A 22,346-nucleotide genomic window follows, 5' to 3' on the forward strand; every position below is an offset into this window, starting at 1 on the left:
ATCGGCTATCGATTATTTAGTGCGACCTCTCGATAGATTAGTGTTGCGAAGCGGCTGCTTAATACATTTTAACACTAGATTTCATGCAGTTGGTACAAAGTTAAGAATAATCCATTAAAAATGACAGAAGAAGCTGATTTTGCTGGGCAAATTGTTGATGGAAAGAACAAAACGAATGTGCGCTGCCAGTTCTGCAATAGTTTGATGCTCAAGGCCCAGGAGGGCACCTTCAGCGAGGAGGAAGTGAGTTCGCTGGGTTGTTACCTTCCCACCGGGCCAATCCCCTAATTGTTTACCTTTTTCTCGGCCAGGTGGAAGTGCCCCTGATGATGCAAAAGCAGGACAAGACGGCGGACAGTCTGAACACCGAGCCCTTGAAGGACTTCTGGCTGGTCAAGGACATGATGTCGTTCGAGAACATAGGGTTCTCCAACACAGTGGACGGCAGGAAGTTCCTGGTTTGTGCGGATTGCGAGCGAGGACCCGTGGGCTATCATGATCTGAGTACCCGCCACTGCTACGTGGCCCTCAAGAGGGTGGTCCACAAGGACTCCTAGCTGCCCGATCCTTAGACCGTTGTAATCCCATTGATCTGTAGAACGATTTACATGTTCATGACGTGGAACATACGATATAGATATAATCCGCTTATCTGCATTTGTGTTTTTTTTTACGGAGTGTTATACGAATTCTAATGTAGTCAGCAAGTACTATTCATTATTATATTATATTTTATAATAACATTTTGTAATTACCTCAAATATTATTGATTCTTGCTAAAATTCTGTGAAATTGAAAGCCAAAACAAATGTTTAAGCCTATATTTTTACACATTTTATATCTGGTCTGCTAGCTATATTATAATTTATAATGGCATTTTGTAATTACCTCAATTATCATTGACTCTTGCTAAAATTCTGTGAAATTGAAAGCCAAAACAAATGTTTAAGCCTAGATTCTTAAACTTTTTATATCTGGTCTGCTAGCCGAATAATTTTTCGATCCGTTTTAAATTAAAAATTAATTTAAAGTAGCAATTCTACAAAATATGAACATTAAATATCATATTAACGTAAGAAAACCTTTTTAATATTGATGAAGGTGGTCTAAGTATGCGTCCTTTGAGACTATTATATACAATTCTGCCTACAATTTCAGTTTTTAATCTAAAAGCTGCTATAAATCTTTGCACAATGATCTCTGGGCAATAAAAACATTCGACGTTTGTATTCATATTTATTGTTTTTCACTTTAAACATTTTACAATTTTATTGCATTATAAATATTGCGTTTTAGAGGAGATTCTTAACTAAAAAAATTTTTACTATAAACTGTTATTTTGCTATTCGGAACTAAAAATGATGTATTTGTTGCTTTGGTTTCTGTAACGTTATAATGTTTTACTTGGTAACTGCATCTGCATTTATTGCTACGTTGGACAAAAGGTTTCATTGGTGTTTTCCTCTACTGGATATCCCATAAACTTGGTGTCTCCTTGCTGGGTGGTGCCTATGCGGTAGATGAAACGACTTCAAAGTTTTCCGTTTTTGGCAGTTGGTTACAACAACGAGTGTTTTTTCCCCTGGGGAGTGCAGTAGATATGGGCGTGGTCGTCGCCTTTAAGCGTGTCACAACTATTCTTTTTGGCTTTCCAAGGACGACGCTCCTCCCAATTGCTTGCTAATTATTCTATGAAGTGTTCTCCTCGTTGAGCTTTATTCTTTTTTAATACTTTTAAATTTTTTATTTCCGCTATTGCTGACATTTAGCTTGCTTGTTAGAAATCGGTTGGTTTAAGTCTTATGTAAATAAAAATAGAGAAACTTAGGCGAAGAGTGTTAACATTTATTATGTACTACTTTTCCATTTCGGTAGCCTTAATTTTTAACATCGTTAGATTTGTGGCCATCTTTGACTTATTCGTTTATTTCGATTTGTTTAAATACTTTCAACTGCGGTAGGTTTTAGTTTTAATTATTCGTTATTTTCCTTGCTTTCGTTTAATAAAAATTTCTGTTAATGTAAATAGATTTGAACGATTATATTGGCCAATTGTTTCATGCTCTCTTTGGTTTTTTATATACACTTCTAGTTAGGGAATTATTTCATTATTTAATACTTTGTATAAAGCTTTTACGGTTCTCCATTCAAAAAACGTTACAAAATCAGGCTGGACCAGAGCTGAAAATGTATGCTATTATAATTTATTTTTTAATTTTAAGGGTTTTAATTATTATTACCAGGCTCTGGAGCAGCTCTGCGAGTGGACCTTATTGATGATGATTGGGGAGAAAGCGGTGAAAGTGTCACAGAAGTCAAAGAGTCAGCAGCAATACAAAAAGAAAACTGGGTGGATGCATTCGATAAAAGAAACAAAAACAACTGAGGGGCTCCCTCGCTTCCGTCCTTAACGCTGCAGATACTGACGGGCGCTCAGCAGGAGACCCACCATAGCTGCCACGCCCACCGCCGATGCGCCCATCGCTCCGGCTCCGTTGCAGTTGTCCGTATCACAGGAGCAGACCACCTGGCGACCTCCGAACCCGGCACGCTGATAGCAGTAGTTGGTGGAGGTCTGGTTGTGATAGGCACAGGTCCTTATCACACGGCTATCCGGGGGCACTGCAAAGCGGTTATCCAGAGTTTATTTGGTATATCTTTTAATAATATTATATCTCTACTCACGGCTGTTCACGGAGAACTCGATGATCTGCGTGATCTTGCGGCAGTACGTGGGAACCCCCTTGCCACGAGACGAGTACTGCTCGTCGCAGTCCTTCACCAAGTTTTCGGGCGGTATGTCCAACGCACAGTTGGCATCTTTGTGGCTGTTACAGACAAAGCACTTGATGGCATATCCTAAGGAGAGTTATTACAAAAAACATTATTCAACTCTATATATTAAGAAGTTTATATTTTGAAAGGTATAGTGCTTTAATGGTGTTAACCCTTATTTATACGTTAATCATTCATAATTACTAATTATTTACCACATAAACCATCCATGATACCATTATACCATTTAAAAACCATAATCATAGGGACGTAGGTTAGGAAATATATAAGGTATTTCCTAAAAAAAACTAAGTAACCAAATATAATAATATAATATATGAGTGTCCTTGGGTGTATAAAGTAGAAAAAAAACAGGTCCTCAAAACATTCTTCTAGGTGGTTTTAGTAACCTTTTATAAAAACTTTGGCTCTCCAAATATAATGTTTTAGTTCTTTCAACTAAAGCTCTTATTTAAGTCTACATCTCCAGAGTTCATTTACATTACCCTTACTATACCTTAATAGATTTATATTTTTCTTCCCTTTTCTCTTACAAAGTTATTTACGTAATTGCATTTGCGCATCCTGAGTGCATATTCCTTTCCGCTAGATTCCTTTTAATAGTCACTTATTTTTTGCCTCCCCATGCAATCTTCCACTTAATTGACCACAAAGCTATTGTTAATGCCAATTAGAAAATTTCCATTTGCAGCATATGCTTAACCTTAATAGTTTCACAAGTAAAGAAACCGGGGTGTAAACAAATACTTGAGCTATACCTAGAGATATAAGTATAAAGAGATCTCTCTGGTGCTTGTGATTGATGTCGTTGCCTTAGCTAAATTGAATTTAAGGTCGTGCGCGACACGAGATTCGCGTTATTTAATTTTCCGAATATACGAGCTGAAAATGTCCGCTAGAATGTCACCTGCCCCGCCGTCCAAAAAAAAATGGTGCAACTTGCGATGCGCTTTTGCCCCATGCTGTGCCAAAAATGGCACAATGGCATGGAGATGCCAGTGATGCCAGTGATTTCAGCGATTCCATCGACGCCTCCATTAGTAAGAGACTGCGAGGTTCTTAGGAGGGCCCTGCTAATTGAGACATCGACGTTGCTAATGGACTCGAATGACTTTGCCTCACTCCATTTCGCTCTGAATCAACTCCCAGTAGCACTGTCCATTCTCAGTCAATTTGGGTTACATAAGCAGGGCGGAAAAAAGTGCTGCCTACTTCTGGGCGAAGATACTTGAGAACAAAAGAAGAGGACCTCTGTAAGATGAGCCACTATGCGGGTGGACTAGATACTCTGAGAGCTTGAATCATCAACAGTATGACAAAAAAATGCACTATACTAAAAAAGAGTACCAAATATGTGAGGTTTTTAGGATGACTTATAAGCATTAGAACTCAAATTAGCTGTTTTTTATTTAAGGATATAAGAGGGTATGGACAAGACATTACCCTATAAAAGCAGAGATAGAAAATTATAGTTTTAAATATTCTTTATCCTTTTTTCTAAACTTTATTTAACCAGTAAATACAAACATTAAAAACTGAACAAATAAGGGCTTTAAAACAATTAAAAATACATTAAGATGAGAAAGTACAAACTTTAAGCTTTAAAAGCAATAAAATAAATCAAAAATATCTAATATTATAATATTGGATTGCGTATTGCCATTTTTTTGACTTTTAAAAAGTAATTTGTACCTTATGTTAATAAAGAAAAATATCTTTAGCTATTTTTAAGGACCCATATATTTAAAATTCCTAAAATTGCTTTCATGAATTCGCCAGCCTCACCCACTGTTTACACTTAGTCATGCTCAATTAAGGTTTGTTACAGTCTATAAATAGTCATAAATTGCATTGATTGAATTGCCTAGAACGCGAAAAATATGGGATATATATGGTATAAGGAAATTCCAGTAATAATAATTAAAAACAATTTCCACCTATTGAGATATTTACAAAACAAAGATGTTTCGCTTTAATAAAACATATTTTTATATAAGTCTCTGAGCGGATTTGGGTATCAGATAACTGCAACTGGCCCCCAGGACCTTTAACCAAATAGAGTGCGCATGTCCTATATAATCCTTGCACATACACACATATGTGCGAAAAGTTATAAAGGGATTTTCGGAAAAATAAGGAAAGCAAAACTTGAGACTAACACAAGTTTCTCGAGATTATCCCATCCGAAAGGATAGTATAGTGTGAGCTAATTAATATCTGGCTTAGTTAAGATGTCATATGGCAACGACCCTATGGACAACCCCCACCTCCTTCGCAGCCCCGGAAAAAGCTGTGGCAGAGAGCCAACAAATGAAGTAGAGAAAAAAGTTCCCTTTCACAGAGAGCTCAAGGAACCCGTCTTATATCTATTGAATGCAAATATTACTCAGTGGGTTGGACAAAAAGGCGCCACGGCGGCCGGCTTAGAGACTTTAGATACGATACTCTGGCTTTTCGGTGGCGTCAGGACGGCGCCTCGAGCTCTCCCATTTCTCCGAGCGACCCAGGAACCAGCCCCATCCATATCGTATATCTCTCCTATTATGTAATCGTAATCGCGATGTCGTATGTCCGTTTTGGTGATTTCAACGAGTATATTTGTGTAGTTGACTTAAATCCTTTTACCTTGCTGCACGGCGATGGCCAAAATCAGCGCACTAATCATATAGATGTACTGCATTTTTTATTTCTATTAACTTGAAACACTCTTTAGTTTATATCACTGATAATATTCTTATATTTTATGGGATATCTCTTGCGGCTCTCTCACAGACGACTATATTCACAGATTTTCCGTTTTTTTAAGGGGGGTTCTGATGGTTCTAATATATATTCCTTGCAAAAAACTAGCGCTCTCGGAAAACGCTGGCAAACGGTTGACAAACGGCAAACGACTGGGCAAAGCAGCAGCCGCACTCGACAAATGTACCACGAACACGAATTGCGGACGGCCAGTCCACGGGGCGGATGAGTACGGGTCGGATCGGATCGGGTGGCGATATGGGGGGCAGTGGGTTGGGGCCCCAATCCCAGCCTCAGATTCCCACCTTGCAGCCGACGAGCTTTGGCCGGGAAGCTTTCGAGTGTGCGTCCTCCTCGCATTTTGGTTTTGCAGTCAAAAAAGTGTCTCAATCGACACTGGTCTACAAAGCGGGGGTTTTGGGTACATTTCGAGTATATTAATTAAAAATTGAGGTTAACAAAAATCCATCTTTTCGATGGAATAGTTAATATGTATATATTATCATGTATCAAAAAACTATTTATATTATCTTTATTTATAAAACTATATTTATACCATACAATTTAGAAAGTTGACTTCAAATAAAAATAAATATATATAAATATATTATATAAATAAATAATATTTATAAACATTTGTTTTCATATGTATTTTATTTGTTTAACCGAAACAAACCATTACAATATGTATAGATATTAACCCTAAATTTCAATAAACCAATATATTTGTAAACATTTAAAATAAGTTTCCTTTTTTTTAAGGAGATAGAATAAAAGATAATGCAATCTATCTGTCTATATATATCTATCATTTTTTAACATTCACTTGAGTAATTAAAAAAATTTAAAATATTTTAATGATTTTAATATATATAGCTGAAACTAAAATGGGTAGTTAAATGTAAAATTCTATTAATTCACGCTTATCAAGGCTTGAGGTCTTAAAGGTCACATTATTTGGAAATGAAATCCCTAATCTAAGCTCTGGAACTATGTTCGGAAAGTAAACATATGTTGCTCAACGAGGAGATAACCAATGGTTCGGTGTAGTTTCAATTCCAAAAAAATTCAAAAGATTTTGATTTTCCTATATATTCCCCCATATTTTTACCCCATTTGTCTGTTTACTCTATTATTTATGTATTTTTAAGTACTCGCAATTAGAACCTGCAATTAGGCGAAGGCAGTGCACTGGACTATCCACAATCCACTTATAACCCTGAGCGCCATTTCAACTAGGCGTCCAGACACTTGATCTGGAGATCGAGACGCACACGTGAAGAGCCAGAAAGTGTCGTATAAGTATAGCTATAGCCCAAGCATAAATCTGCCCGGTGCATTAATTAAGCTTAATCGCAGGCTTCCTCTTGGAGCTCCAAGTTAGCTTATCACAAAGTCGCACAAATTGCTGCCCCAAGACGCTGGTCAATTGAATTAAATCTCTCTTTCACTCGCTGTACTTATGATATATATATTTTTGCAGATCGTTTTGGCTTGCTTTTGTGCCCCAATCAGTGCGCGAAATTGAAGAAGATATGGGGGAAGATTGCCCTTTGGGGAGATTGTTTTTACCCTGTCTCCCAGTTTGTATTACTTTGTACTTACACAGAAAATTATTATAAGTAATACAAGCTTTTGAAAAACGGATGGTTTTAAACATGGATCTTCGAAATATTTTTGTACACTAAATTTATCTCATTAAAATAATATATTAAGGATTATAATAATGTACAATGATCAGAATTACATTTTTAATAATATTTTGAGGATTATAAAAACCTACATTGATTAAAATTAAATTTAAGGATTATAATAGCCTGCAATGATTAAAATTAAATTAATGTACCCATTAAATTTAACCATTACGTTTAAATAACTTTTGATTTTATTGAAATACTGAAGGCCAAACCAGGAATTATATTCTAAACAGCAAAATAGGGTATATTTTAATTCTTGCAGTGTAGTGTCCCTCAATTGATTGCATTAAATTATGTTTGTGACTAAAAATAGCGATAGTAAGAAAAGAGTTTCGTCTTTGGATTGGGGTTAAAGTACCAGTAATCAAAATGTTGACTAACATATAAGGCAAAGAATTGCTTAAACTTAAATTTTTTATTTTTGTAGAGCTGAGGATGAGCTTTCAAATCATTCAAATCTTAAGCTTTTAAGCTATGGCTTAGTTGATGAACCGACTAAAAGCTACGTCTAAGAAAATATGGGTTCTTTCGTTAGAAATTTCCCCTTATTTTGATTAGAGCATTAACCCCAACAAATATTTACTTTTTGTGCAATTCAAGTTTGCCAGTTAAAATTGTTAGGGTGTCCCAATGGGTCCCAATGGCAGGGAGTTACATTTCCAGAAATCATTTGTTAGAAAAAGAGAACAAAAATCAACAAACCGGTTCCCGCGAAAACAAGAATCTGATTTGAATTGCCTGAATTGGTTTTTGTATAATCGAATCCCCGAGTCTGACCTCCTCATAAATGCTTGCTGATCAGCTGATTTCTGACTTCTATACGATCCCAATGCCATTTGGCTAAAGACAAAGACAACATTTTCAGAGCCCTCAGTTACACGTTCGATTTGCAGCAGTTTGGTTCTACAGTCGATGGGTTTCGGAATTTGAATATTTAAATAAAGACAATCATTAGAAATTAAAATACGTGAGTTTTGCTAAAAATTAAATTAAAATAAATTAAAATAAATTAAATATTTTGTTCAATTGCATAATATATTTTCAAGACTGTAGAGTTTTATTAAAATAACAATCCCCAAAACTAGAAACCTTTTTTTTTATAGCACTTTATGTATATCTTAACCACTTTTCTTAATTAAAGAATAAGAATTTAAAATTGTTAAGAATATTAAACAGTTGGGAAGTAAGTAATATAATTTTTCCAAATTTTTAACACAACCAAAAATGGGATTATTCTTTTTGGCAAATGTATTTTACATTTTGCAACAAATTTTCACTACTTTATGGCTTTGCCTGGCTTGTTTTGGCCCAAGAACCGCTTCAAACTGGCTAAAACCATATACTGAACGGTCTACCACACCAAGCAGCGTGGAAATTTCAAATTAGTTGCTTTGTTTGCAGAATTCGACACCTAATTAATGCAGCAAAACAACGGAGGGGACTTTAAAATTCCACTTAGCACGCGTAACGATGAGCTAAAAAAATCGGCATAGCCGCCAAAACTGCCTTGAACTAGGACAGATAAGCTCCATCCTCCCTATCAACACCACTGCTTTCCTCAATTAAGATGAGTCTGGAAGTCTGACTTCGTCACCGATGCAGACTAGACCAAACCACCGGAGCTGAGTTTTTGGAGGTGCGAACCAGTTTTAACTAATCAGCTCCGTTGATAAGGGAATAAAATTATGCATGTGTGTTTATGGAACTCGGTCGTTAGAACGTGCTCCTATCGCTAAACCCAGCTCACCGGAACCAAAACGATCACTTAATATTGATAGAAAAACATGCTAGTAGAGGCAATGACTTCTCGGCCCGAAGCCAAGATTTTATTTAGGACTCCGATCGTAAACCCAATATCAAGGCAGTTAAACTTGTTATTATATTTTTATTTCTACAGTAATTTGTTCTAAACTTTTTATATTCTTTGAGATTATTTTAATAGATCGTCAGGTATTTCAATTTGTTTTTTACGATTTGCTGATAGACTAGGAAAAAAAGGTAGTACTTATGCGTATAGAAACATAAACAAATTATGAATTGTATATGGTATATATTTGTTATGGTATTCCAATTTGTTTTAAAAAATTTGCTAATATTCTTTGAAAAAAAAGAAGTGTTAATACAGGGATATAAATATTTTATTAATTTAAATTTGAATATTTTGTTATGGATATCTTTTTGCAATCTGAAAATATTCTAATTTCTTTTATTTTTGAATTTATATTATAGTTTGGTAAAGTATTTCAATTTCTTTAAAACGATTTTTTTATATTCCTTGAAAAAAAGTGTTTTTATAGGAATACTACCAATTTATGAATTCAAACTTTATTATTTTGTCATAGATAACCTGAATACATTGTAATTTCTTTAATTTTTGAATTTATAATAGTTTTCCCTGAGGCAAACAAATACTTTCTCTATGTGCAAGACCCATCTGAGAGAACCATAAACAAGGGATTTCTTTAGTTGTTAAATGGCCAAATGGCATAGTACTTGCTATTCAAAAGGAAGGCCAATGTCAACTTATGAGAAATAATTTAGTCATAGCTTGTTTACTTTTTTTTTGTCAGTCTGCCAGTGACGTCACGTCGGTCTTAACCGGTTCTAGCCGGTGGATTCCATTTGGATTGTGTTTTGTTTTTGGGTTAAGAACCAAGCTGAAACCAGAAAGCCGGAGCTTATCAATGCAGCGAGTGAGCTACCTTGTGTAGCATCCCCCTATATAGGAATATACAGTGGTCGGCATATGTATTTTGACAAAACAAAAGTTAAGTATACTCATAACTTGAATTTACTTCTTGTAAACTATAGGCATCAATGGAAAGGTAATTTCAATGCCGTTTGAATGATACAATACATTTCTTTACCCATTCAGTATTTATTGAAAAGGACGAATTTGTGTAAATCAACTTTTAAATTTTTTTTAAAAACTTTTTTCCTCGACTTGAAAACTTAAATTTTTTGATGCAAAAAGTTTTTTCAAACAAAAATAATAGTAACTGCAAAAAGAATTTTTCAAAAATAATTTTTCTTATATTTTTTATGAATTTTTGAAAATGCTTAAAAACAGGCATTTGAGCCATATTTTTCTCTTTTTCATACAAATTTTTTCCGACATTGTCACCTTCAAAAAATCATAAAAAATATAAGGAAAATGATTTTTGAAAAATTCTTTTTGCAGTTACTATTATTTTTGTTTGAAAAAACTTTTTGCATCAAAAAATTTAAGTTTTCAAGTCGAGGAAAAAAGTTTTTAAAAAAAATTTAAAAGTTGATTTACACAAATTCGTCCTTTTCAATAAATACTGAATGGGTAAAGAAATGTATTGTATCATTCAAACGGCATTGAAATTACCTTTCCATTGATGCCTATAGTTTACAAGAAGTAAATTCAAGTTATGAGTATACTTAACTTTTGTTTTGTCAAAATACTTATGCCGACCACTGTATATATATATATATAAGGCACTTATAATACGACCCCGTAAAGAAGATCGAGTGACGGAAGTTTTACATTCTTCCCATTTGCTGACTTTAGGGTCGATCTTGTTGTTGAAGTCGCTCTTTTTCGTTCTCCCGAAGCAGCTCTCTTCGGCTCTCATTTGTGGCCGAGCTGACTTTTTGAAAAATCAACGTTTTTCGAAAAGTTAAATACGAGTTTTCAGATTCATCTCGACGGTGCTCGCGTCAAGTTGTCCGCTCGCATTAAACAATAAAAATCCCATTGTGTGAGAATAAAAGTGTTTTGTAACCATATATGACCATAAAGAGTTGTGCGGCCTTCAATTAAAATTCTCAAAGGTTATTAAAAAGGAAATATAATAGAAAAATTTAAAAAGAAAAATTAAAAAATGGTTTAAAAAAAAATTTGTTTAATGATTTGTATACACAATATAAAAGCAGTGTTTATAAGGCTGTTTAAAATCCGAGTTTCCGAACTCCAAATATTATATTCTTTTGCTAATGGCTTATTAATAAAAATATATTATCGTGCATATTAATTTACATTTACCTATATATTTATTTAATATGAAATGCACAGCTTAAGCTGCCTATAAAAATATTAAAATCTTTAATAAAAAGCTGCATTATGACCTAGAATTTTGTTTATGGCTTATCAATTTAAATATATTATCATGTATATTAAAATACATTTACCTATATATTTTACTTAATATTTAAAGCACATATACGTACTGCCCTGAATTTAACAAGAGCTTAAGCTGTCTATAAAAATATTTAAATCCTAAATAAAAAGTATCATTAGTACCTTTAATATTAGCACTTGTCACGTTTGCGAGCCACGTTCTAATACCGGTTTACTAGTGTAAATAACATTATAGATTATAAATATTACTAAAGCAATGCTAATAAACAGACCGCTGCTTTTAGCGCTAATCAAATTACAAACAAGCCCCAGCACAAAAACAAAAAAAAATGTGATAAATTGACAAAGAAATTCTATTACCTCTTACAGCATCAGCGTTGGATAATTCAGTATTGGATATCTAATAAACCGAACGAAAAAAACCACAAAATGTCAACCACTATGTTTATCTATGCCGTGTGCCTGGCATTGGTTGCCAATTTCTTAACAGGTGAATTTCTATAGTATAATTAAGTTTATTATTAAACAATATACTAGGGCATAATAAGTTTTATTGTTAATCATGACTTTTGTGTTGTTAATCAATCGAAAATCACTTTAATTTAACCTATGTACAAAAGACTAATTGATTGGCCAACACTTTAGAGATGTTTAAATTGGTTTTCGCCAATTGATTGATTTTCTCTGTGCTTTTAAATCGCACGAAACCAACCGCAACTCATCAAGCCATATAATCACTGAGGTGGAAACTCATGTTCAGCACTTTTGTGAATCACCCAAACATTTTATGAAAATTCGTCCATCAAATTTAATTGAGTTTACTTTGACTGCTGCTCGAAAACGAAATGAAAGAAATATTATACGATGGCAGCTTTTAAAGATGATTAATGGTGATGGTAAATGATTTTTGAAATTGATAGTGTTAGTACTTGTTGTGATTTAGATAAATAAAATTTAAGAAAAAAGGAAAATAGAAAAATAAAGTGCAATCTCTTTTTCATTGAACTTATTTCCTAATATGGTTTTAATGAATAACAATTTATTCTTTGCTTAAAAAATGAATGAATCACTGTTTTTTATGAAACTATTTATTTTTATTTAGACATTTTCGTCATTTGTTATCCCTCAAAAATACATATTTTTTAATAAAAATATTTTGAGTCAGTGATACGAAAAAAACTACATACATATAAAAAGCCACACAGATCAAAAATTGCTTTGACATGAAAAAAGTTTGAGTCACAAAACTCTAAATCCATTAATAAATGATTTCAAATATAAAAGGAACGCTTCACATTTTTTTTCAGTGTTCAAACATTTATTTACACTTTATTCTTATAGTTAAAATCAATTTAGGATGCACATTTTTTACACTTTATTCTTAAGGTTTCAATCATTTTACGATGCTTATAGTGTCTGTAGAAGTCATCTCATCTTTCTTGGTCTCACTGTACTGCCCACCATTTGGTTAATTATTAATTGTTTTAAAAATCCGAGAGTTTATTCTAATTAGCCAGTGGATGATCGCACGCACACACAATCCTTTGTAGGCCGCCGCCACGAGTAAATTGATTCTACAAGCAATTTCGTGGCTCGCACTGGGTTGTTAAGTTAAGGAAACATTAAATGGCGTTAAATAATATTGAAAGTATTTGCACGCGAACATATGGAAGATATACTATACTATATATAGGTAGGTAGCTATATAATGAGTTCAGCAAATATGCACGTTTATGGACATTCCAGTGGCAAGTGAATAATACTTCTCCCTTTTCAAACTGGCAAACTTAAGAGCGCGTTTCATTAGCGAACAATTGTCAAGCGAAAAGTTGCCACAATGGCAACAGTTGAGAGATTTTCCCGCTCGACTGCTTCGATTTCCACCCGCTTTTCCTCCGATTTCAGTGAAAAGCCGAATGAATATGTACAAAATGTAAAATGCAAATGTAAAATGCTAATGAGAAGTGCTAGAAATGCAAATTCCAATTGCAAACTGCAACTGTGGATTTTTATGGCAGCAGGTGACTCTTTATTACTAGATTAGCTTAATTGTCAAACGAACTACGTGAGCGTTATAATATTATGCATACGCCCCGCAAAACGTTAGACATTTGTAATCCTGACAACCTCAGACATATTTTGAATTTACCAGAACGAGTTTCAGGTTACTATTCCAACAGTTGCAATGTCCTTGCCCTTTGGCAATGTAATTTTTTACCACGTTCAATTTCAATGGGGAAATTCTCCTTTGAGTGATGGCTTCCAGTTCTCTTTCTTTCTTCGGGCTATAGGTTCTGTCAAATGTTAACCAAATTGGACAGAGGCTGTCAAACTGGCTAAAGAAAAAATAGATAGATAGATGGTAATGGAACAGAAAACAGGGGCCAGGATAATTGCTTAAAGCTAATAGGGTTTAAATTGAGTATAAACAGGTTTTTCCTGCCCTTTGCTTAAAGATTTTAAGTAGTTTTTTCTTTTATTATAATTTAGTACATACATTTCCTGTTTTAATATTAGTTCTTTATTTATTACATTTATTTTTAAGATCTAATATGAAATATAACATGTTCTTTATTATCTAATCGCATTCTTATGCTAAAAAATAAAGTAAATACTTAAAAGAAATTATTACAATTTACCTAATAAAACATTGGAAATATAAATAAATAAACTAAAAAAATTTACTATATAATTTAGTAAGGGCTAAGGAACTTCTTTATAGTGGAAACCCTTCTGACTTCAAGCCCAGTTTTTGCCCAGTTCTAGAGGGTTCGCGTGCCAAAGTCAGGAGGTTTCGGCATTTATTTTTTACTTCTTTGGGCCCAAGCAGTTGACATGCAATTATTCAGGTTACTGCAGTCGAATGAAAGTCAGTTTGTCAGTCAAAAGGCCTCACCTGCCGACAGTTTTTGGGGGTGGCAGTTGGAGGCTAATAAAACAATTTAGTGTCAGTGTGATGGGGACTTTGAAAAGGGCGAATCGCAAGGCATTTGAATGCCATTAGAGCTATCCAATTACCGTCAAGGAGGTAAAAAATTATAATGGAATAATTAAAGAGTATGATGCAAGTAAAATTAAAGATCTAAAATTTCTTTCTTATTAAAGAGAAATATAACATTTGTATAAACATATTTGGATATAATATATACAGCTATGTTTTTTTAAATTAAAGTAAGAAGGTTGCAAAATCTCATTGTAATTTTTGAAGCTGAACTATAAAAGCCAAAGATTTAATCACTAATTTATTTTACTACTTTCCCATCAATTAAAATATGTAAGGTTTTCCCAGCCTTTGTTTAATAATTCACTTAGAGCACATTAAGAAACTATCTCTACCTTTAAATTGTTTTGCTTAATAGGGTGATTTATCTAGCAACCTATAATTACAAGAGATTTTCCTTTAATATTTTGAATGTATGTTTATAAATTAAAAAAGTTTGGCCATAGAAATGAATCAATAACGAAAGTTCTCAAATTAAGACAAAATGTTCTTAAATCAAGAGCAATTGGTCTTTATTTTTCTTAATTTAAGAATATTTTATGTCTTTTTTTGTATGCAAAAAACGTATATGTATGTAAAAATGGTTAGCTGTAATTAGTTGATATTTTTCTGAAGTATTTAAAGTACAATTAATTAACGTAACCCCACCCTGTTTGCTTTCCATTCCAAAGCCAGTGCCATCCGGTGTCACCAGTGCAACTCGCATGACAACGAGGACTGCAGTGGACTGGTGGTGAACACTCCCCGTGCCCAGCGGGACAACCAGTATCTGACGGATTGCACTCCGCCCAGCGGCAAGGAGGCCTTCTGTCGCAAAACGGTGATCAAGTTCGACATGAACAACGAGCATCGGATCGAGAGGAGCTGCGGCTACATCCCGGAGAAGATCCAGAACGCCTGCTTCACCGCCGACAACGAGGGCTACAAGCAGATCATCTGCACCTGTCCCGAGGAGGGATGCAATGGAGCCCAGTCCCTGCTGGGAGCCCGCCAGGTGGGCTACAGTCTCATTGGATCTGTGGTCGGTCTGCTGATGGCCACCATCTTCGGTCGTTAATCCATATATCTTAGCAGCCGATCACCTCATTGTGTATCCTGTATCTTGTATCCCACATCCAAAATGTACCTTATCCTAACTGGTTAAAGTAAGTCTTAAATATCTTGCACTAAGTTCTTTGACGTTTGCCATATCTAGCTATGTACACATACCATCTGTCTTGGCGGCAATTGCGCGTTTAGTCTCGTATTTTGTATTCGTAATTGTAATTTTTATGAAAATATAAGCGTAATATTTAACTAACAAGGTTGGTGTTTTAATGGGAAATAATAATAAAGAGATATATGTTTTTTTGCTTATTTATGAATATAATAATCCTGGCAACTAAAAATATGGATCATAAATATCATATCATAAATTATGGATCTATAAATTCACTCCCCTGCAAAAATTATTCAATTACTTATGTTAGTAACTTTAATCACTGCTGAAAAAATATAAGAGGGCGCTAAATTTATGTTTTACAAGGGGCGGATGTCAAGAATGTGTCGGCAATTATATAAAATCGAAATGTTCATATGTGAAAGCGGAGGACGAACGCCCAAGTTGACCAAGGACTCGCCCACAAATTCCGTCCTGTCTGTCGTTTTCTTACTGGCTGCCAAAATGTCTGCAGAAATTGTTTTGTGGCCCAGAGTCAAAGTCACTGTCTACGCAGGCCAAAAATAATAGGGCAACTTTGTTAGTTTTATTGTTGAGGGCGAGCATGAAAACCCTGACGACATGTTGGCCCATTAAGTCAAGCACAGAACCGCACACTGAGAAAAGTCGATAAAGCCAAGTTGATTCTTAAAAATGTATAAAACTAAATATTTTTTCATATTACAAAATGAAAACAACAAGAATGAAATAGATAATAAATGTAATTCATTAAATATATTTGACGTTAGAAATATTACGAACCATTTCCGAAACAAGTTGGTTTTTATATCAGTAACTTTTAACAATCTATAAATTTTTACATCTTTTTTTTTTGTTTTAAAAAATAATGTTCTATTTAAATTAAATTTCAAAATACCTAAATTACTTAAATTTTCACATGTAATAGAACCTTTTTATTACTGAATAAATATAACATATTATATAACCGTTTTGTAATAACATTTTAAAATCCTTAAATTAACTTTAACTGTTAAATTTAATAAAACCTTTTTATTAGTAAATAAAAAATTTCAAGGGATAAATCTTACAGCGGATAATATATAAATTAAATAGAGAATAAATATAAACATATTATTACATTTTTTATAATCTGTATAGTATTTTTAAATACTTAAAAAACTGTGTTACATTTTTCAATTTAGATGATAGTTTTCAACAATATATTTTCAGGGTGTAGCCCTTTTTTTTGGCAATGGCCAGCGACTTTAATGCGCAGAAAGTTGTTGTTTGTCTTGGGCACACATACTCATACACAAGCGAAAGCAAGCTCACACAGATACGCAGCTGGAGATACAGATACACTTACAGATACAGATACAGACATCCTCTAGGTCGACCTACATGCGTTAGCATTTGTTTTCTGTCGTCGCCAGCTGAAAAGCTCAAATGGCTCTGCAGCCTTTGTCTATGGGTGCGTTCTGCCGACTGAGTGGCGCCTTTTTTTGCCGCCACAGCAACAGCATCCGCCCCGCCCCTTCCGCCCTGTCCGCCCCCAGGTCCGGCCACGCCCCCTTCCCCTGGCTCATTGGCAGCCTTGTCTATGTCTGCTCAGTCGATGGCTTCCTCTTATTTTCGCGGACAGCTCGGCGCCAACATAAAAAACATTGATTTCACTGAGCGCCATCGCCAAAAATATTGTCCAAATCATTTATTACTGTCTTTTTCTGGGTTCCGTCTTTTCTTTAATTGCTTGATTTGCTGACAGTATTGGCAAGCGATTTTTGAAAAGAAAAAGGTACAAAGGTCAGGCAGAAATAGGACTGACCTTAGCTTATATTTATTTTTGTAACTTGTATAATTTTTTTTTAAATTGAAAGAAAAACTTTTGGTCTAGCTTCAAATACTTTTAAACCTGACCTTGGCTTATATTCATTTTTGTAGTTTTCAAACATAATTTTATTTAACAGGCCATATTTAAAATTAAGAGATAAACTTGTGGGCTTACTTTGAAATTTTAATATTAAATTAATACTCATATAATGAAGTAACCTTTTTTTTAAGTATTTAAGAGGTTTCTATATTCGTAATTAATTATACCATACATTTTCACTTACATAATTATAATCTGCGATAATTTAATAGCTTCAAAAGTACTCCTTGGCAAATATTTTTGGCAAAAGTTGCACACTTCAAAGGGCACTCCAAAATATGCATAAATGTCATTACGCGCCAAATTGCGCATACGCAGGGTTGGCTGGAGCAGTTGAAAAACAAATCCGGACCAGGGGATAAAGTTGTCATTGTCTGCGGGACTCTGGCATTTTGTTTTTCTTTCCAAGCCATTGCGCAAATATCTCTGCAATGTAATAACCATAACTTTATGGCTGGAATTTCTATTAAAATAACAGTCGAGCTTTAAATGCGGGTTTGTAATTAAGAAAATCCCTGGAAAATGGTATGCATTTTAATTGAATTCATTTTTATTGTTTAATGGCTGCTGGTATTTTCACAATTAAATGGAAAATTCTGTAACTCTGCTTTCTAAGAAAATCATATAAATTTAATTCAAACTTAACTATGCGTTTTATTTTTATACAAATGAATATTAAATATATTTGGGTATGATAAAAATGGATTATTTCTTTTATCTTTCTCTTTTTTCTGTTTAGATAGTGTTGAATCTCAACAAAATTTTCCTTGCTCACAAGCCAACATTTGTCTTTGGCATTCGTTGGCTTTTTAGAGCGCCTCGCAGATTTCGCATGTTAATCAGCTGCATGATTTATGTGTGGCTTTGTTCTTGCCAAAGGCACTTGAATATCTTGTATTGTTCTAAGCGCACATTGAGTCACGTTCCGGGGACCATCGTGGCGTATACGCGATGCGGAGTAAATATTTTCGCCTGGCACCTACAAGTATGCCATGATATTTTGTATTTGTCACACCCTCTCAGAGGCTGATTGCTGTGGATGGTGATGATGCTGCATTCTTTAGAGAAATCCGGTGGCACGTGCACCCTGAGAAATACCCACAAATGGCTGCCATTGCTCTACGAGTTTCTCTGGCCCGCCTTTTAGACCATCTTCCCAGCTCATCCAGCCCATTGACCTGTGAATCGCATAGAAGCAAAGAGGGCGAAATAGCAGGAAGTCTCTACCTTTTTCTCGAATATTTTTTTCTCTGGCCTTCGACCTTCGACCCACCTGAAGCTGCTCGAATGGCGATTGCAGTCAAGTGCAGGTGATTGCTGGAAAAAATTACGTACTTTGGCATCGTTTGCCTGCCAAATTGATTTCATGTGCTTAGCATGCCAGAGATGATCGGGCTGGCCTTTGTTTAGGTCACTTTAAAGGTTACGTCTGTACTACAAATAGGATAAAAAATAACAAGAAATACATTTTTATTTTGTTTATATTTTTGAATAATATTTATAATTTGATTTATTAAGTAGAGATAATTTTAAAGGCTTTAAAATTGCTTAATCCCATTTAAAGGAGAATTTTTCACTGGTTATATTTTTAAAAAGTCAATTTAATCAATATTCCTTACCCTTTAAAGTGTTAGTTTGTTTAATAATTTAATTGTTTAAATTCAATTATTAAGACCATAAATATTTTAATAATTTGTAATATAGTTTTATAATAAAATATTTTTAGCTTGGAAGCAAATATATATACACAATTTTTTAAACATCCTAAAACAGTTTCTGAAAAAATTATGTTTATACAACTGAGATCAAAATAAAAGCATAAAAAGCTTAATGGGTGTTTTACAGAATTTTCAATTTAATAAAAAGAAAAAATAAAATGCTTCACTTTAATCGAATGATGTCATCATTGATTAAATTTTTTTTTACTTACCTTCCAATAAAGTATTACAAAAAGTCGTACTAAATTTATTTAACTTCCATTTGGAGTCAGTTGAATCCCCAATGAGGCATTATATGTAGCCATAAAATACCTTTACCGGCAGAGCACACATATAGTGTGATATAGTGCAGAATAATCCCCCTTTTGAACTGTGTGTGGGATTCTTTTGCAATTGTGCAAGCAGTTTTTATTTTCCAACTCACCGGCAATTCGAATCTCTGCCATTTGCAAGTGCATTCCATGCGATTGATTTGCCCAGGAGCTGCAGATACATATAGCCAACGATAAAGTTCAGTGTTTATTGATGGTTTTCCTGGGTCCTTGTTAATTGGCAACTGAAACCCTAGGCAAACTGTGTGTGTGCCCCAGTGCGTATACGTAATAAAACTCAATTAAAATGGAGTCAACACAGAGGTATGTGGCTTTAGCTGGTTACCTCTATAGGGTAGGATAGGATTGTCTGACACACTTTTCCACAGCGACTGTTAAATATTTCATCGCTGCGGCTGCTGAAGAAAAAAGTTTTTCAATTAGCATGCCAGGCGAAAATTTCAACTAATTAAAGGTCGTTTTGTGGGCGGACATACACAACAGTGGAAAAACTTTTGCCCCACTAAACGTTGTTGCATTTTATCCTCCCTTTTTTGCCAAAAACCAAATGGATGGCCTTGGTAAAACAGAATGGAGGGAAAAAAACCAAACACAAGGTTTACGATTTTACACGGTTCGATGCCGAGATAAAGAGGTTGTAAACCAAAGTCGAGTACCCACGAAAATGTGTCAAGTAGTAAAAATCGAAAGCGTAATACATGGCTGAGAAGTCAGACACACAAAAAAATCGATTGAAAAAATGTATCAATATAATAGTTTAAGAGACGCTTAAACCAGTTGGGAATTATAAAAAACATATTGAAATTTATAGAGTTATAGGTGCCTAATTCTGTGTGGAAGATTTTATCTTAGGATAACTATTTTTGACAGTCAACTAACTATTCACTATTGCAATAACAAAATACACACATCACATGAACGTAACTATGTTGATAGAGGCTTAACTATTAAGTAGTAATCAACTATTTTAAATGGTAAAGTACAATTTTTTATAGTTACTAACCTTACTTTTTGTGTATAGGGAATGGCTGAAGTGGGAATAATTGCCAACCGGAAACGGAAGCGTGCGTAAAAATTTGTAATTACATCCTGTGGTTGTTAGCAAATGAAGTGGCGACATGCGATGGGTGGAATCCACTGGACGCCCCGGGAATTATGACATCAACACGTCGGCCTCATCATGTCCTTGTTGGCCAGACAGCCCAAAATGTGTCCTTGTCATGCGGCAGCCATTTTATTTTAGTAGTGAAATTGGCCAGGCTCTGATTTTATTCCATTTTCACATTTCCCTCGGGCAACAGGCTGCATTTCCATGGCCCACAGCCAGGAAACCCCTTGGAAATAGCCGATGCTAAGGGGTAATTGAAATTGGCGCGGATTCGCAATTCCGCTGGGGGATAACTGGGCTTATAATAAAGTTGTAACAATTATAAACTTCAAATCCCTGGGTAAGTCTTGTTTTGCTATCCGGCATAGTTGGCTCGAAGAAAATTAAATTAGCTGTTTTTCTTCAACTTTTAAGGTCAGCTAGGGCCGCTATTGCCCTGATAAACTTATAGCTTACTTACAAGAAAAGTTAATATAACTTGAGGGAATTTTAAAGGGTGGAGAGCTTAAGGGTTTTTGATGAAATTAGAGGAGTAACAAAGTTTGATATAAAAGTTTTTTTTTGTAATATATTTATTTATTTATCTGACTACAATTTATGTACTTAAATTTATACCCATACATTATTTACAAATATTTTACAAGGGATAATGCCTAATTTGCGTTTTAAATTATAGATATCTTTTGCAATTCCAAAAGCTTTAAATTTAGTTAGAACATTTAACAAAGTTACATTTGTTAGTCATCTACTCCTTTATATCTGATTTTTTAATTTCATTTGAATAACTAAATAAAATAATTCAAATTAAGTAATAACATTAAATGGTGAAACAGTGATGAATCATCGATACTTTTATATCTGTTTTAACAATGTTTAAAAAAATTGTTTCACCATTTAATGTTATTAATTAATTTGTATAATTTTATTTTGTTATTAATTATCAAATGACGTTTAAGTAACAAGTAACATACCACTTCATTTAAAAGGTTTCTGGCTTTCTTATCTATTTATTTAAATCTGCTTTTTATTAAAATCGCTATCCCTTTCTATTATTATAAATCGTATAAAATTATACAGAAAATAATATGTAAAGTGTTTATTACTAACTAAAAATGTTTATTACTAACGTGTTAAGCACTCATATTCATAAGTTTGTCTGAAATGATTGTACACCTTAAAGTTCTGTATAATAACCTCTTTATAGCCAAAGTTTCCGTAAACCACCATTGTGGTCTTGTAGATGAGTAGGTTAACAAAGTATGTTTTAAACCACCGTGAAGTGGGTGCCCGAGGGGAACCCCCAAAACCCCAAAAACCCCAACCCACTACACCCCCACTTTCCACCAGAAACAAGCGGGCACATTAGCTAACCCTTTTGGCGGATTTTTGGGGCCAGGGCCGTGACCTACACCAATCACGGCCTGCATTGTTTATGATAAATGGAAACGCTTGCCAGCTGCTCTGCCCCGCAGGAGATACGAAGTACTAGGTAGGATTAGGTCGGTTTTGGTGGGGATAGGGATGGCATTTCCTGAATGAGAAGACCACCGCGCGACGAGGTCAGCATAGTAAAACGAATGGAAAGCCGCAATACAGAAAAGCGGATGAGTTTTTCGCTCTTGGGCGCCACTAATTGCTACGCTTTGTTGGTGCCATCCTATCCTCTGGGCACCCCTATCTCCACCCCTTTATCCCGTACACCCAGTTTTTTTTCACGTTTTCAACAGCTCCCGGGAAACTCATATTTCAAGAGAC

The 22,346-nt window shown here is 34.5% G+C and overlaps 3 protein-coding genes across 4 annotated transcripts; 2 read left to right on the forward strand and 1 right to left on the reverse strand.

Annotated features, from left to right (window-relative positions):
• Positions 1 to 78: 78 nt before the first annotated feature.
• On the forward strand, positions 79 to 1,233 carry LOC119547500 (guanine nucleotide exchange factor MSS4 homolog). The gene is made up of 2 exons (XM_037854392.1): positions 79 to 243; positions 312 to 1,233. The coding sequence occupies exons 1-2, from the start codon at positions 121 to 123 to the stop codon at positions 555 to 557; spliced, it is 369 nt and encodes a 122-aa protein (XP_037710320.1). The 5' UTR covers positions 79 to 120; the 3' UTR covers positions 558 to 1,233.
• A 466-nt stretch (positions 1,234 to 1,699) lies between these two features.
• Positions 1,700 to 5,704, reverse strand: LOC119547499. The gene is made up of 4 exons (XM_037854391.1): positions 5,422 to 5,704; positions 2,686 to 2,859; positions 2,241 to 2,622; positions 1,700 to 2,181 (listed from the first exon to the last, which is right to left on the reverse strand). Exons 1-3 carry the CDS (start codon positions 5,474 to 5,476, stop codon positions 2,408 to 2,410), a joined length of 444 nt encoding a protein of 147 aa, XP_037710319.1. The 5' UTR covers positions 5,477 to 5,704; the 3' UTR covers positions 1,700 to 2,181; positions 2,241 to 2,407.
• A 5,182-nt stretch (positions 5,705 to 10,886) lies between these two features.
• On the forward strand, positions 10,887 to 15,647 carry LOC119548121. 2 transcript variants are annotated; one of them, XM_037855217.1, is made up of 3 exons: positions 10,887 to 11,036; positions 11,713 to 11,833; positions 15,016 to 15,647. In XM_037855217.1, the coding sequence occupies exons 2-3, from the start codon at positions 11,773 to 11,775 to the stop codon at positions 15,399 to 15,401; spliced, it is 447 nt and encodes a 148-aa protein (XP_037711145.1). In that variant the 5' UTR covers positions 10,887 to 11,036; positions 11,713 to 11,772; the 3' UTR covers positions 15,402 to 15,647. The 2 variants fall into 2 exon arrangements, with proteins under 2 accessions (XP_037711145.1, XP_037711146.1); XM_037855218.1 differs by having other exon boundaries at positions 10,945 to 10,963.
• Positions 15,648 to 22,346: the final 6,699 nt, after the last annotated feature.

Source organism: Drosophila subpulchrella, chromosome 2L (genome assembly GCF_014743375.2).
Source record: "Drosophila subpulchrella strain 33 F10 #4 breed RU33 chromosome 2L, RU_Dsub_v1.1 Primary Assembly, whole genome shotgun sequence".
In the NCBI taxonomy this organism is placed as follows: Eukaryota; Metazoa; Arthropoda; class Insecta; order Diptera; family Drosophilidae; genus Drosophila; species Drosophila subpulchrella.

Coding starts and splice junctions, on each gene's coding strand:
- LOC119547499 (XM_037854391.1), bottom strand. CDS start 5,476: ATGCAGTACATCTATATGATTAGTGCGCTGATTTTGGCCATCGCCGTG. Junction 2,860..5,421: donor GGCCATCGCCGTGCAGCAAG/GTAAAAGGATTT, acceptor AACTCTCCTTAG/GATATGCCATCAAGTGCTTT. Junction 2,623..2,685: donor CGAGTTCTCCGTGAACAGCC/GTGAGTAGAGAT, acceptor ACCGCTTTGCAG/TGCCCCCGGATAGCCGTGTG.
- LOC119548121 (XM_037855217.1), top strand. CDS start 11,773: ATGTCAACCACTATGTTTATCTATGCCGTGTGCCTGGCATTGGTTGCC. Junction 11,834..15,015: donor GGTTGCCAATTTCTTAACAG/GTGAATTTCTAT, acceptor TCCATTCCAAAG/CCAGTGCCATCCGGTGTCAC.
- LOC119547500 (XM_037854392.1), top strand. CDS start 121: ATGACAGAAGAAGCTGATTTTGCTGGGCAAATTGTTGATGGAAAGAAC. Junction 244..311: donor GCACCTTCAGCGAGGAGGAA/GTGAGTTCGCTG, acceptor TTTCTCGGCCAG/GTGGAAGTGCCCCTGATGAT.